The sequence below is a fragment of the Equus quagga genome, chromosome 1 (genome assembly GCF_021613505.1).
Source record: "Equus quagga isolate Etosha38 chromosome 1, UCLA_HA_Equagga_1.0, whole genome shotgun sequence".
Taxonomy (NCBI): domain Eukaryota; kingdom Metazoa; phylum Chordata; class Mammalia; order Perissodactyla; family Equidae; genus Equus; species Equus quagga.
Window position 1 is genome coordinate 84,149,616 of NC_060267.1, and position 17,060 is coordinate 84,166,675.

Here is a 17,060-nt window from a genome sequence, read left to right on the forward strand (position 1 = left end):
GAGGCAGAAATTCCTTCTAGAGGGGAAAAAAGCCACCAACATGAGCATCAGAGCTTCACAGCTAGGTGGGTGAGAGTCACCCTAAGGTACGCAGCCCTCCCTGGAGAAGTCCCCACTTCTTAGCGGGGGCACATTACCAATATAAGCATCTTTCAGACTCAGCACAACTGCGAACAGTGTCCTACTCTCTGGCTTCACTGGCTATTAACTGCAGCCAGAAATATCCCCAGAAAAGCTATCCAAGGAAAGCTGAAAAACCTGGCTCTTAAAGGGACAACACATAAATTCACCCATCTCACAGAGCAACCTAAAATCACCAAAAAGACAGCTGCAGAGTCCTTTGGTGAAAAGAGACTTACCTGGTAGGCTCTGGGTGCATCTTGGCGAGAGGTGAGACATCTCTAGAGACTGAAAATTTGGTGGTGACCATTGTTGTGACCTACTACAGGCATGCTGAGACAGCCACTGGCAGACCCCATTGAAGTTCTTCCCCTGGCCTGATAGCCCAAGGGTCTCCCACGCCCACTAGAGTGCAGATTTAATCCAGTTCAGCCAGGGCAGGAAGTCTGCCCTAGAGACGTGCCCCACCCAAAAGCAGCCCTCAGGCTACTTGTTGGCCTGCATAGACTGGGTGCCTTGATCCTCTACAGGCAGGTGAGTGTGTCGACCTCTCTAGGGCAGGGCCTGTGTGAGGACCAGGTGAACTGTGGGGGGCATTGGTGGAGAGGTGGGTACCTCTGCAGTGGGGCAACTGGCTATACTCTAGGGGGTTGGGAAATGGGCATGGACCAGTGCTGTGTTGACAGTGTGTGTGGACCAGTGGGGGGGTGGGGCTTATTAGTGGCAGAAGACCTGTGCTTCACAATCAACCACAAAGAGGATTGACTACACCTTCCAAAGCCTGAAACACTTGGGTGCTCCTGTGCCTAGGGCCAGCCTCACTCAGCTGCAATCCTAAGAGAGCTTACAAAGGCCTTGCAGGCCTGAGGCCTACAGCAACTGTAAGCACCTTGCAGCCAAAGGAGCTGGGGCTCCTCAAACCCAATTTACAAACCATCAGCCAGGGAGGATAAGACTAGACTCCCTGTATACCTCAAGTGGGAGCAACCCTACCACAGCAGAAGCACACAAGCAGCCCAAACAGGGGTCACTCCTGGATCATTTAGACTGGTGATGAGAGGGAAGTGCACTGCTAAGCCTCAAAAGGCATCTCTTACATAAGTCTCCTTCTCCAAGCTCAGGAGACATAGCTGACTCACCTAATACATAGATATAAGCACAAAGAAAGAAGCATAATGAGGAGGCAAAGGAATACATTACAAGAAAGGGAACAGGACAAAACTCCATAAAAAGAACTAAATACACCAAAAATAAGCAATTTACCTGACAAAGAGTTCAAACAAAAGCTCATAAGGATGATCATTGATCTTGGGAGAAGACTGGATGAACACACTGAGCTCATCAACAAAAGAAGTGGAAAATCTAAAAAAGAACCAATCAGAAATGAAGAATACAATACTGGAAATGAAAAATTCACTAGAGGGACTCAGCAGAGGAGTAGATGATACAGAAGAATGGATCAGCAAGCTGGAAGAAAGACTAGAGGAAATCACCCAAGCTGAACAGATAAAAGAAAAAAGAATTAGAATGGGAGCAGTCTAACGGAACTCTGGGACAATATCAAGCACACTAACATTCATATTATAAGTGTCCCAGAAGGAGAAAGGAAAGACAAAGGGGCAGAGAATCTAGTTGAAGAAATAATAGCTGAAAACGTTCCTAACATAAGGAAGGAAACAGACATCCAAGCACAGGAAGCACAGAGAGCACCAAACAAGATGAACACCAAGAGGCATACACCAAGACACATTATAATTAAAATGTCCAAAATTAAAGATAAAGGGAGAATCCTACAAGTGGCCAGAGAAAGGCAACAAGTGACATACAAAGGAAAGCCCATAAGGCCATCGGTGGACTTCTCAGCTGAAATACTACAGGCTGGAAGAGAGTGGCATGACATATTTAAAGTGCTCAAAGGAAAAAATCTACAGCCAAGAATACCCTATCCAGCAAGGTTATCATTCAGAATGGAAGAAGAGATAGCTTCCCAGAGAAGCAAAAATTAAAGGAGTTTATCACCAAGAAACTAGTTCCACAAGAAATGCTGAATGGACTTATTTAAGTGGGAAAAAGAAGACCACAAATAGGGATAAGAAAATTATCCAAAAAAAGAAAAGGCAATAAAATCACTGCTAAAGGCAAAAATACAGTAAAGGTAGCAGATCATCCACCTAAGAAGATGATATATAGGTTAAAAGACAAAAGTATCAAAATTACCTATTACAATGATAAGAGGGAAATGGATAGAAACATAGAAAAGAAGAGATTAGATATGATTTCAAAAACATAAAATGTAGGAGGAGGGGATTAAAAAAGTAGAGCTGTTGGAAAGAAGTCAAGATAAAGAGAATATCAACTCAATATAGATTACAATATAGGTAGAATATAGAAACCTCATGGTAATCATAAACCAGACACTTATAATAAGTAAACAAATAAGTAAGAAGAAAGAAATCAAGCATATTACTAAAGAAAGCCATCAAACCACAAAGGAAGAGAGCAAGAGAAGAAGAAAGGAACAGAGAAAAACTACTAAAATACCTGGGAAAAAAGTAACAAAATGGCAATAAATACATTTTTATCAATAGCTACTTTAAATGTCAATGGACTAAAGCACCAATCAAAAGACATAAGGGGGCCGACTGGATAAAAAAACAAGACCCGTATATATGGTGCATACAAGAGACACACTTCAGAACTAAAGACACTCACAAACTGAAAGTGAACTGATAGAAAAAGATACTCCACATAAATGACAAAGAAAAGAAAGTGGAGGTAGCAACACTTATATCAGACAAATTAGACTTTAAAACAAAAACTGTAACAAGAGACAAAGAAGGGCACTACATAATGAAAAAGGGAATAATCCAACAAGAGGATATAACACTTGTAAATATCTGTGCACCCAACATAGGAGCACCTAAATATACAAAGCAAGTATTAACAGGCATAAAAGGAGAAATAGGCAGTAACACAATAATAGTAGGGGACTTTAACACTTCACTTATACCAAAGGATAGCTCATCCAAACAGAAGATCAATAAGGAAGCATTGTTCTTAAATGACACATTAGATCAGGTGGATTTAGTAAATATAGATAGAACATTCCATCCAAAAACCACAGAATACACATTCTTTTCAAATGCACATGGAACATTCTCCAGGACTGATCACATATTAGGCCACAAAACAAGTCTCAATAAATTTAAGAAGAATGAAATAATACCAAGCATCTTTCCTGACCACAAAAGTATGAAACTAGAAATCAACCAAGGGAGGAAAATCAGAAAAGCCACAAAAATGTGGAGATTAAACGAAGTCCTACTGAACAACAATTGGGTCAATGAATAAGTCAAAGGAGAAATCAAAGAATACCTAAAGACAAATGAAACTGAAAATATGACATGCCAAAATCTATGGGATACAGCCAAATCATTTTTAAGAGGAAAGTTTACAGCAATTCAGGTGTATATCAACAATCAATAAAAATCCCAAATAAACAATCTAACAGCACATCTAAAGGAGTTGGAAAAAGAAGAGCAAACAAAGCCCAAAATCAGCAGAAGGAATTAAATAATAAAAATCAGAGAAGAAATAAATGAAATAGAGACTAAAAAATCAATGGAAAAAATTAATGAAACCAAGAGCTGGCTCTTTGAAAAGATAAACAAAATTGGTGAACCTTTAGCTAGAATCACCAAGAAAAAAAGAGAGAACTCTCAAATAAATAAAATCAGAAATGAAAGAAGAGAAATTACAACAGACACCTCAGAAATACAAAAGATTATAAGAGAATACTGTGAAAAGCTATACACCAACAAACTGGATAAACTAGAAGAAATGGATAAATTCTTACAATCATACAACCTTCCAAAATTGGATCAAGAAGTAGAGAAATTGAATAGACCAATGACCAGTAAGGAGATCAAAATAGTTATCAAAAACCTCCGCAAAAATAAAAGTTCAGGACCAGATGGGTTCCCTGGTGAATTCTACTAACCATTCAAAGAAGACTTAATACCTATCCTTCTCAAACTCTTCCAAAAAATTGAAGAGGAGGGGAGGCTTCCTAACTCATTCTATGAAGCAAACATTATCTGATACCAAAACCAGACAAGGACAACGCAACAAAAGAAAATTACAATCCAATATTACTGATGAACATCGATACAAAAAATCCTCAACAAAATAGTAGCAAATCAAATACAACAATACATTAAAAAGATCATACATCACGATCAAGTAGGTTTCATTCCAGGGATGCAGGGATAGTTCAACATCTGCAAATCAATCAATGTGATAGATCATATTAACAAAACCAGGAATAAAAATCATGTGATCATCTCTGTAGATGCAAAAAAGCATTTGACAAGATACAACATTCATTTATGATTAAAACTCTAAATAAAATGGTTATAAAAGGAAAATACCTCAACAAAATAAAGGCCATATATGACCAACCGACAGCTAATATCATTCCCAATGGAGAAAAACTGAAAGCTATCCCTCTAAGAACAGGAACCAGACAAGGATGCCCACTGTCACCACTCTTATCTAAGATAGTGTTGGAAGTCCTAGGCAGAGCAATCAGGCAAGAAAAAGAAATAAAAAGGATTGAAACTGGAAAAGAAGAAGTGAATCTGTCACTATTTGAGAACAACATGATTTTACATATAGAAAACCCTAAAGAATCCACTAAAAAACTTTTAGCAATAATAAATGAATACAGTCAAGTCACAGGATACAAAATCAACATACAAAATCAGTTGCATTTCTATAGACTAACAATGAAGTAGCGGAAAGAGAAATTAAGAATACAATCCTATTTACAACTGTAACAAAAAGAATAAAATACCTAGGAATAAACTTAACAAAATAGGTGAAAGATCTGTAAACCAAGAACTATAAAACATTATTGAAAGAAATTGAAGAAGACACAAAGAAGTGGAAAGATATTCTGTGCTCTTGGATTGGAAGAATTAACATAGTAATGTCCATGCTTCCTAAAGCAGTCTATAGATTCAATACAATCCCTACCAAAGTTCCAACAACAGTTTTCACAGAAAAAGAAGAAAAAATCCTAAAATTTATATGGAACAACAAAAGACCCAGAATAGCCAAAGGAATCCTGAGGAAAAAGAACAAAGCTAGAGGTATCACACTCCCTGATTTCAAAATATATTACAAAGCTATAGTAACAAAAACAGTATGGTATTGGCACAAAAATAGACACACAGATCAATGCAACAGAATCGAGATTCCAGAAATAAACCCACACATATATAGACAGTTAATTTTCGCCAAGGGCATACAATGGAGAAAGGGGAGTCTCTTCAATAAATGGTTTTGGGAAAACTGGACAGACACATGTAAAAGAAAGCAGGTAGATCGTCATCTTACACCATGTACAAAAATCAACTAAACTGGATTACAGACTTGAATGTAAGACCTGAAACCATGAAACTTCTAGAGGAAAACATAGTTAGCAGGCTCTTTGACATCGGTCCTGACAGCATATTTTCAAGTACCATGTCTGACTGGCAAGGGAAACGAAAGAAAAAATAAACAAATGGGACTGCATCACACTAAAAATCTTCTGCACAGCAAAGAAAACCATCAACAAAACAAAAAGACAACCTAACAAATGGGAGAAGATATTTACAAACCATATATCGGATAAGGGGTTAATATCCAAAATATACAAAGAACACATATGTCTCAACAACAACAACAAAACAACCCAATTGAAAAATGGGAAAAAGATCTGAACAGAGATTTCTCCAAAGAAGATATATGAATGGCCAAACAGCTACATGAAAACATGTTCAGCATCATTAACTATCAGGGAAATGCAAATCAAAACTAGAATGAGATATCACCTCTCTATGGTCAGAATGGCTATAATTAACAAGACAGGAAACAACAAGTGTTGGAGAAGATGTGGGGAGAAGGGTATCCTCATACACTGCTGGTGGCAGTGTAAACTGGTGCAGCCACTCTGGAAAACAGTATGGAGTTTCCTCAGAAAATTAAGGATAGATCTACCATATGATCCAGCTATCCCACTTCTGGGTATTTATCCAAAGAACTTGAAAACACAAATGCATAAAGATACATGCACCCCTACGTTAATCGCAGCATTATTCACAATAGCCAAGATTTGGAAGCACCCTAGGTGCACATCAAGGGATGAATGGGTAAAGAAGATGTGATATATATACACAATGGAATGCTACTCAGCCATAAGAAATAATCTAATCCGGTCATTTGTGACAACATGGATGGATCTTGAGGGTATTATGCTAAGTGAAATAACTCAGAGGGAGAAAGTCAAATACCATATGATCTCACTCATAAGTAGAAGATAAAACTGATGACAAACAAACACATAGCAACAGAGATTGGATTGGTGGTTACCAGAGGGGAAGGGGGGAGGGAGGAGGGCGAAAGGGTGATCAGGCACATGTGTGGTGATGGATTGTAAGCAGTCTTTGGGTGGTGAACATGATGTAGTCTGCACAGAACTTGAAATATATTATGATGTACATCTGAAAAACATAAAAATTTTAAAAAGTGCTATAAACCCAGGGAATCTCTTTTAAAATTGAATTTTGACAAACAAAAGACCAGAAAAGTCAAACTATCACTAGGTCAGCACTAAAGAAATGTAAAAGGTGTTTTCAAAGCAGAAGGAAAAGAATAACTGATAGAAAATGTGTTCCTCTCTACAAAGAAATGAAGAATACTAGAAATGGGGCCGGCTCCATGGCCGAATGGTTAAGTCTGCGTGCTCTGCTTCAGCGGCCCAGGGTTTCCCTGTTTCGGATCCTGGGCGCAGACACGGCACCGCTCATCAGGCCACGTTGAGGTGGCACCCCATGTGCCACAACTAGAAGGATCCACAACTAAAATATACAACTATATACTGGGGGGATTTGGGGAGAAAAAGCAGAAAAAGACAAAAAAAAAAGAAGATTGGCAACAATTGTTAGCTCAGGTGGCAATCTTTGAAAAAAAGTAAAAGAATACTAGAAATGGTAAATATGTGACATTTTCACATTTTTAATCTATATAAAATATGTGATTGTTTAAATCTATAATAATAACAAATATGTGGTGAGATTTGTAACATGTAGAAGTAAAATGTATGCTAAAACACAAAGGGTATAGAAATACAACAGAAACTTCCAGGAGTTTTATAATATATATTAACACGTAAAATTGTAACTGAAGTTAGACTAGAATAAATCAAAGATGTATACTGTAAACCATAGAGCACTATAACAAGCAAAAATAAGGCATGCACCTAAGAAGCCAATAATAGAGATAAAGATAATAATACAAACTAAATTAATCTAAAGGAAGGCAGAAAATAGGGAAAAGAAAACAAAAAATCCTCCCCAAAATCTATCTGAAGTATAGGAGCTTAGCAAGGTAGCAGGATGCAAAATTAATGAACAAAACCCAAAAATCAATGGTATTGCTATATCCGAGCAATGAGCAATTGAGAATTGAAAAATTTAATATACAAGTTATAACAGTATAACAACTAAGAGGTACATATGGATAAATTTAACAAAACGTGCAATATCACTACATTAAAAACTACAAAACATTCATAAGTGAAATTAAAGAGGACTTAAATAAATAAAGAGATATACCTTGCTCATGGATTGGATGACTCAATATTATTATGGTGCCAGTTCTCTCCCAAATTTGTCTATAAATTTAATGCAATCAAACTCAAAATACCAGCAGGATACTTTTAGAAGCTAATTCTTAATTTTATATAGAAATGAAAAGGAATCAGAATAACCAAAACAACTTAAAATGAAAAACAAAACTGGCACCCTTACTTTACCTAGTTTCAAAACATTTTATAAATCCACAGGAATGAAGAAATTAATAATAGCATGAGAATAGGAATATAGATCAATGAAACAATGAATAATCCTGAAGTAGGTCAATACATATATAGTCAATTAATATTTTAGAAATGCACCAAGGCGATTCAATATGGAAGAATATTGTTTCAACAAATGATGCAAGCAGGTTCAATATCAATATGTCTTAAAGGAACATAGACTCTTATGCTGCACAACATACAAAATTTAACTTGAAATGAGTCAGATGTATAAGAATTATAACTATAAAACTACTAGAATAAAACATAGGACAAAATCTTGGTAAACATGGAGTAGGCAAAAATGTCTTAAACAAGACTCTAAAGTCAAGAACTATAAAAGAAAACTTTATAATTTGGACTTCATGAAAATGAAATATATATGCTCTCCAAAAGAAACTTTTCATAAAATAAAAAGGCAAGCCTCAGACTGGCAGAAAATATTTGCAAAACATATTTCTAATAAACACTTGGATCCAGAGTATATACCTAAGACAAGTGACCCAAATATTTTAAAAATGTGCAAAACATTTTAACAGATAGTTCACCAAAGAAGATATATAGCAAATCAGCATGTGTAAAGACACTCACACTCATTAGGCATTAGATAAATGGAAATGAAAACCACAGTGAGTTACCACAACAAACCCACTAGAATGGCTAAACTTCAAATGACTGACAATACCTAGTGGAGGTGAGGATTTAAGGAATTGTAACTCCCACACATTGTCTGTGGTAATGCACAAAGTAAAGCCATTTTGGAAAACAGCTGGTCAATTTCTTAGAAAGCTAACTTGACCCAGCATTTCCACTCCTAGATATTTACCCAAGAGAAATAAAAACTTATTTCTACAAAGATTTGCAGGCATAGCTATATACTTATACATATATTTATGACAAAGGTGATATTACAAAGCAGTGAGGAAAGGATGGCCTTTTCAACAAATGCTGCTGGGGTAATTGAATATCTATAAAGAAGAAAGATGAATTATAACTCATACCATAAACAAAAATTACTTCCTGAAGGATTATAGATCTAAACATAAAAAGTAGAAAACAAACACTTTTAGGAAATAACATGGGACAATATCTTTATATATTTGGTCAGGTTAAAACAAAACACAAAAAGTACTAATCACAAAGGAACAAATAGATAAATTGTACTACATTAAATTTACTGTCTGTTGTTCATCAAAATATATCATTTAGATAGTGAAAAGGCAACTCACAGACTAGAAGATTCTATCTATCATCTGACCATATATCTTCCACAAAGAAATCGAATCCAGAGTATATAAAAGATTCTTCAAATCAAAAGAAAAAGGGAGAAAATGCAATAGAAAAATAAGGAAAATATTTGAATAGCTACTTCACAAAGAAGATACCCAACTGAATAATAAACATATTAAAAGGTGTTCAAATTCAGTTCATATCAAAGAAATAAAAATTAAAATCACCATGAGATACAATTACACACTTACCAGCTTGGACAAAATTTAAAAGACTAGCAATCTGAGTCTTGCTGAGGATGTGGAGCAACTAAAACACTCTTATGCTAAAAATGGGGGTTTATATTGGTACAAAACCACTGGAGTGCCATTGGGTAGGATCTGTTAAGGCCTCCCCATGACCCAGCGTTTCCACTCCTAGGTATGTACTCCAAAGAAGTGCACACAGATGCTTATCAAAAGATATTTACAAGAATATCCACAGGAGCTCTATTCACAATAGTCTAAAACCAGAAATAACCTAAATACCCACTTACATTATAATGGATTAAAAATTGTGGTATATTTACATGACTAAACCCTAAACAGAATGAGAATAAATAAACCAAATACACAGTAAACATTGATGAATCTCACCAAAAAAAAGGTAAGCAAAGTAAATCAGATAAAACTGATAAATTGGTCTACATTAAATTTAAGAACTTCTGTTCCACAAAAGACACCCAAGTTGCACTTGGTGAGGATAATAACACAGAGAAGGGTTAGAATATTGGCCAAGATACTTTGGGCTAAGACAATGTCAAGTTCAGATGAAGAAATAGATGCCTCATCTCTGCTGTCTCCATCTGGACCCTTTACCCCAGTTCCTCTTTCTGAGTCACAGATGGAAGTGAATAGGGCAAGAGTAGTGAGCCCAGAGCAGTGCCTCCCAAAGTGATGGACAAGGGAACATAGTCTGAGAGTTTGCAAGTAGAACAGGAATCCCACTTGAAAACAGCACTGCTCCTCCTCTCTTTAGGGATTCAGAGACAATTAGTCTTTGTTCCCACTAATGAGAACACTGGAGCCTCCAAACCTGGTAAATATTCCCAGCATGAGGCCCCTCAGGCTGCCTCAGTTTCATTTATTTTGACTCCAGAATTCTATTCCACAGTTGTGTACAACACTGGACTTCATTTCCGTTCCATAAGGGGAAGAGGCCAAGTCTCCACACGGAGCTGTGATGTGAATTTGCTGTCGTCCAAGGGGAAAGTGCTAAGGCTGCAGAACCCCACTGCTCCATAACATCTGAGACTGGTTAAGATCAGGTGGGTAAGAGCTGAATCTGGTAGGCCCAAGTTCAAGTCTGGGCTTGACTATTTACCAGGTGCCTCATTTGAAACAAATTACTTCACCTCTTCATACCTCAGTTTCTTATCTGAAAAATAGAGAGTTCATCTTATAAGACAGTGAAAATACAATGAGACAAAATAAGTAAAGCACTTTTGGCACAGTGCCTGGCAGGATGTCAACAGTCAATACGTGTTAACTCTTCTCACTATTGTTGTTGCGATCATTGGGATGTTTGTAATTTATCCATAGGTAATAGATGACGGAGGAAGGATGGACACCCAAGTCTGTTTTATCTGAGAGTGGGCCTTCTTGAGCAGTAGGTCATTCTGCCATTTGTTATGGGAGGAAAAAAATTACTCACAAGAATGAAATTACGCTGCAAAAGCAGGAGGTAGCTACTCTAACTTTCTGGAATGCCACATCTCCTAACTGCTCTTTTCTCCAAGTTTCTTCCAGTGTCCTCTCTGCAGATACATCTTAGATTCTGTTCCTGTTAACAAAGGTTTACACAGGGCTCTGGTGCCCAGGATGCTGCCTCTTTTCCTAACTTTACAGGAACTTCAATTTCTACATGAACTTATATCTTCAGAGCCCAAAACAAACTGGTTAAACTCTCTATATCACTAACTCCAAGTGTTGAAAAGATAGCTCAATTGACTCAGTTTGATTCATCTGACTCCCTGAGTCAATCACCTGTGGCCAGAGAGCCCAGGTTATACTTTATGCAACTCTTGCTCACAATTCTCCAGCCACACTCGTCTTCCCACATTGGCCAGGCCCTTTATGACCTTGTGACCTTCAAATATGTTGGAAGGTTTATGTCCCTACTCTTCTTTCTTCTACTTCAGACATAGCTAATTACCACTGCAGGTCTCAAATTATATTTAACTCTCGCAGAGAAGTTTTCCCGGAACTCTGATCTAAAGTAGGCCATCCAATGAAATTCTCTCAGTCATACTACCATACCTCTCTTTTTCAATACTAATCAGAGTTTTTGACGATATATTTACTTGCTTAACTGTTTATTGTCAGTCTCCCCAATTAGCCTATAAGCACAGGGACTGTGCCTGTTTTGATTAAGTTTAAATATCCAGTGGCCACAGGCATTCCTGTCATAAGATAGGCAATCAATAAATATTTCATTAGATGAAAAATTACAAACATAGCTCCCTAGACCCAACATGGAGGCACCCTAAAGGATGGTCTACTCTACATGGTTACTTTCCCAAAATAGTTGATAAATATCTATAGTAAGCATGAGAAAATAAAGGTTTGACTTCCTTAGCAGGTGGAATTGTGTAATGGACTAACTTCCAGGTTTGGTAGAAGACAGATCTCAGTTTGAATATTGACTTATCTTCTTATTAGCTGTGTGATGTTAGGCTGGTCAGTTTGCCTCTCTCAGCTCTCTATTTTCTTATCTGAAATGTAGGGTAAATATACTCAGCATTACATTGTATAGATTAAATGATAGATATTGACACAGAGTAAACACATCATAAATGATTAGTATATCTACAACCCTGTAAATGGCCCCTGAAGACTTTGCCTTATTCATTGCTTCTCTTTCTGAGAATAACTCAGCATTATTCATATCTCTGGCTCCCTCCTCTTAGTCTTATTATGTGTCCAGCATATTCCAGGGATTCTGCCATTTGAGAAATATGGTACAGAACATTTCTCTGATTCTTTTATCTATGTCATTTTTAATTGGCCCCAGTTGATGAGGGACATCATCTTAATTCTTTTCTGTTTACTTTAGGGAGCTTTACTATTTGTACCTCTAAGGGTGCAGCTGGAGGAGTGAAGGGCCTTTTACCAGAGAGCCCAGATCCACCGCTTGTGGTTCCTTGGGCAAGTCACTCAACTCTCTAAAACATAGCCCCAACCCACCCACTTCACTCTATCTCCTTGCCCTGGTCCTGTATATGTTTCCTTACTGGCCTCTCTGTTTGCACTCTGACACCTAAAATCCTTCTGCCCACAGTAGCAGGATGATCTTTCCATACCATAGATCAGATCACAGCCATCTGCTGCTTAAACACCCACTCTTGCATACAGGTGTCTGATTGTACTGAGAATCTGCACTGCACAGCCATATATGACTTGCTCCTGCCTCCCTCCTCAATCATCTCTCCTACCCCCCTCCTTTGCTCACCATACCTGAGCCCCACTTGCCTTCTTCCTGTTTCTTCAAATACATACTCTTATCGTATGTTTGTGCTTACTGTTCCCTGCCTCTGAAACCTTCTTCCACTCATTCTTTACTTGGCTCCTTCTTCTCCATTTCTCCATAGTGAATTCGTTGTTGAACATTCAGTTTAAAGTAATCTGCTAGTCATTGCTATATTTTGTTTTCATTTTAGCACTTATTTTCCTGCTTGTCTAAGTTTTATTTATTACATGACTCCTCTGACTAGAATAGTTTCCACGTGACAGCAGGAACCTTGTTGTATTTGTTACTATTGTTTCTCTGCTATATAGAGCAAAGGCTAGAACATACTAAGTACTCATGGAATGTGGAGTGAATAAATGAGTTAGATCTGGGTGCCTCATCAGAAGTAGATTAGTAAAGAGGTTAAGATCACAGACTCTGAAATCAGAGTTGCTAGATTTAACTTTACCTCTGGCTCTTTGTAGGAAATGCAGTTCTTTCATCAACAAAATGGGCATAATAACTAATTCACAAAGCTTTTTCAGGTTTCAATGATATAATGCACAGCTATTAATATTCTGATTCCATCTTTTTTTATGCTTTTCTTTCCATCTAGACAATATTAGGACAAGAAGTTTTTGAAGCGTCATCTCAATTTTATTCCTCAGTTACACTAGCGACATGAAACCAGGAAACCACACATTCAGTGTATCTGAATTCCTCCTCCTGGGCCTGTCTGAGCATCAGGGAAAGCAGCCTCTCCTCTTCAGCATCTTCCTGAGTATGTACCTGGTCACTGTGGTAGGCAATGTTGTCATTGTCATGGTCATTGCCTCTGATCCACACCTCCACACCCCTATGTACTTCTTCCTGGCCAACTTTTCCCTCACTGACCTGTGTTTATCATCTACCACAGTCCCCAAGATGTTGGTGAACATCCAGGCCCAAAGGCATACCATCACCTACACTGGATGCCTGTCTCAGATCTACTTCTTCCTGTGGTTCATTGGTCTAGATGTTTTCCTACTGGCAGTGATGGCATATGACCAGCTTCTGGCTATCTGCCACCCGCTTCACTATACCTTGGTCATGAGTCCCAGATGCTCTATCCTGCTGGTGATCATGTCCCTAATCCTTGCTCATTCATACTCTCTAACCCACACAATTCTCTTGGCTCAATTATCCTTCTGCACTGACAACATCATCCACCACTTCTTTTGTGAACTCCTCCCCATGTTGAAGCTCTCTTGCTCCAATACTTATGCCAACCAATGTGTGCTGATATACTGGGGAGGGACATTAACCATCTTGATCCCCTTGCTAATCATCATTTCTTATGTCCGCATTGTGGCTGCCATTGTGAGAATCCCATCAGCAATTGGGAAGTGGAAGGCCTTCTCCACGTGTGGGTCCCACCTCTCAGCAGTTTGCTTGTTCTATGTGTCTGCTATTGGGGTGTACTTCATTTCCTCCACTACTGATTCAGCCAGCAAGGACAGGATTGCAGCAGTGATGTATGCTGTGGTGACCCCCATGCTGAACCCATTCATCTATAGCCTGAGAAACAAAGACATAAAGAGTGCTTTGGGGAGATTCCTGAGCAGAAGGGCACTCCAATCTCCATGACGTTAAATACACCATTTTGGTCAGGGGAAATCAATTTATAGAGTTGTCATGGTACCTATGTCCAAATCCTGCATCTGCCACTTGCTAGCTTTCCAACCTAGGGCAAGTTAAATAACCTCATTGAGCCACAATCTCCCCACTCATTAAAGGAGGTAAAATAATATTTATCATGTAGTGTTTCTGGGAGACTTAGAATAAAAATTGTACAATATGTAAAGTTACTTGTTCCCGGTCTTATGCTTAGATCTTCATTTTCTTCAGCAATATTCAACATGCGACTCTGAGGAAGATATTTTCATTGTACAGAAGAGAAAGAGAAGGCTCAAAATGTTAAATTACTGGCCTCAATATAAACAGCTTATAAGTGACAGAGCCAGAATTTGAACCCAGACATCTTATTCCAAAATGCATACACTTAATGATTACACTCTGACTAAACAAACATGAAATCTACATATTCCTCTCAATTACTAGTTTTCTCTCTTTTATTGCTTCTTTCACACTGTTCACATACATAGTTCTAACAGCAACTTCTCCCAATACTAACAAATGATTTGAAGATGAGGCAAGGCAAATAAGAAGATAGAGGCTGGAAGTGTGAACAGCCTCATAGATGTTGTTATCTCCCCAGGGGAGCATGCCCTCTGCTTGAGCATAAGTCTCTAGTTAGATACTCTCAAATGACTTATGAATCAAGCCACTTGACCAGAGAGAAGGGTACCTGGACCGCATTATTTGGGACTCTCATTAAGTTTCCTTTACTGGGCCGTCATTCTTCAGCACTATGCCAATAGTGTATGTTTAGATGTATTTTAAAATATAATTCTATCAATTTCATTATTGAATCTCTCTTAGGGATGCTGCTAAAGATATATCCTCACAACCTACACAGAGGATTTTTCAGTAACTCAAAGGAGAAATATTGGAAACTGCCCTGTACTCTGTCAATTTCTTTGCTACTTAATTGTGACTTTACTGTGATTTCACTGATGAACTCAGATTTTAAACATACTTTTAAATAAAAATAAGACTTACATTGGAGTCAAAAATACCTGAGTTTACGTATTAGATCTACTATTCACTGTCCTGGGGACTTTCAGCAAGTTATCAACATCTTTGAGCCTCAGTTTACAAAGATAAAGTGAATAGTAATAGTAACTATAGTAGCTGTGATCTAAAGCTGTTGTGAGAATTCACATAAATGATAACACATATAAAGTGCTTAGCACAGTGTCTTATACCTATGGTGTAATCTGCAAATTCTGCTTAACACAAATCATACCCAATTTTCTCTTCTCTTCTTTTATTTTCTGTCTCTACTCTTCTCTCCCCATCCTCTCCCTTCTCTTCTCTTCCCTCCCCCCCATCAGAGAGAAGCTTGACATTTGCAGTTTTAAATGTACAAGATGATGTACCCAGCCAAAGCTTTGTCTTAGTGAATGAATTAGTGGTACCAGGAAATTGCCTCCAGCTGTAAAAAGACATTGCAGATGTGTCTCAATATGAAGGCTGTATCACGGCCCCAGACCACCTTCTCCTCGAATGTGCATGTGATTGCAATTCTCTGCTACTGTTCATGCTTTCTAGTGATGCCAACCAGGGTTACAAAAGCAGCAGCAAATCCTTGACTTTTCCTGCTGCCTGAAGTCTAGTCACATGTTGATTTTTACCACCCTCTCTTGCTTTCTAGTGTTTGAGGATCACTTAAATCATAAGCATCCAGTGACCAATGAGTAAATGGCCAGGGACAATTTTAAATGGAAGTTTGCAGTCATCATACGTTATAAAATTAGCATCAAGGAAATGATTGGAGACCCTAAGATCAGGAAAATTAAATTTCCATAGCACATCACCTAAGTGTGGTAGCTTCTCGTTTCCTTTCTTGATGTAAAACTATACCTTTCCGTATTCTATTCCTCCTGCCTTGAAAAACTCCTGTTTTCTGTTTCGCAATGACAGACCCTCACTTCAAGACTCTTCACAAATGTTACCTTCTAAGTGAAGTCCTCCTGGAGTCATCTATTCAGAGGGAATTATTAATTGACTCCTGTATGTGCCAGTAGACTTTTGCAACCTTCTCTGCAAAACATTTATCTCACTCTACTGTAAATATCTGCTAATATTTATCTATTTGGGGGCCATATGTTTAGCTGCTTGAGGATAGAAAATGTCCTAAAATGCTGTAATTAAAAGAGTACAAAACTGGTGAATGAATAAACAAATAAAGAAGTGAATAGAATAGAATACCCAGACATGGAAATTTAGTGTAGATAAAGATAGAAATTCAAATTTCTGATACAAAGATGCTTTATATAATAAATATACTGGGACAAATGGGTAGCCATTTGGCATACAAGCACTAGAAGAAAACATGGCAAATTCCTCTTTAATATCAGTGTAAAAAACAACTTTCATTCAAAATCAAGGAGCAATAAAAGTTTGATAAATTTGACTACATGAATATTTAAAACTTTTCATGGCAAAGCAACAGTGTGAACAAAGTAACTGCAATTGACAAACTTTAAAAAGATATTTACAATGTCGATCACAAATAAAGACAAACGGCACTGTAACCAAGAGATCAAAACAAATAACACCAGTAGTGAAACATACTAACTCAATTTACTTCCTGATATGATATAATAAGAAGGATACAATTTCACTTTTGCGATAGGTCAAAATCGTATAATCTGAG

The 17,060-nt window shown here is 37.6% G+C and overlaps 1 protein-coding gene across 1 annotated transcript; it reads left to right on the forward strand.

The window, feature by feature from the left end:
• The first annotated feature begins 13,420 nt into the window (after positions 1–13,420).
• On the forward strand, positions 13,421–14,365 carry LOC124237286 (olfactory receptor 1G1-like). The gene has a single exon (XM_046656759.1). The coding sequence runs from the start codon at positions 13,421–13,423 to the stop codon at positions 14,363–14,365; it is 945 nt and encodes a 314-aa protein (XP_046512715.1).
• The last annotated feature ends 2,695 nt before the right edge of the window (positions 14,366–17,060 follow it).

Excerpts from the sequence above, each read along its gene's own strand:
- LOC124237286 (XM_046656759.1), top strand. The coding sequence starts at position 13,421 with ATGAAACCAGGAAACCACACATTCAGTGTATCTGAATTCCTCCTCCTG.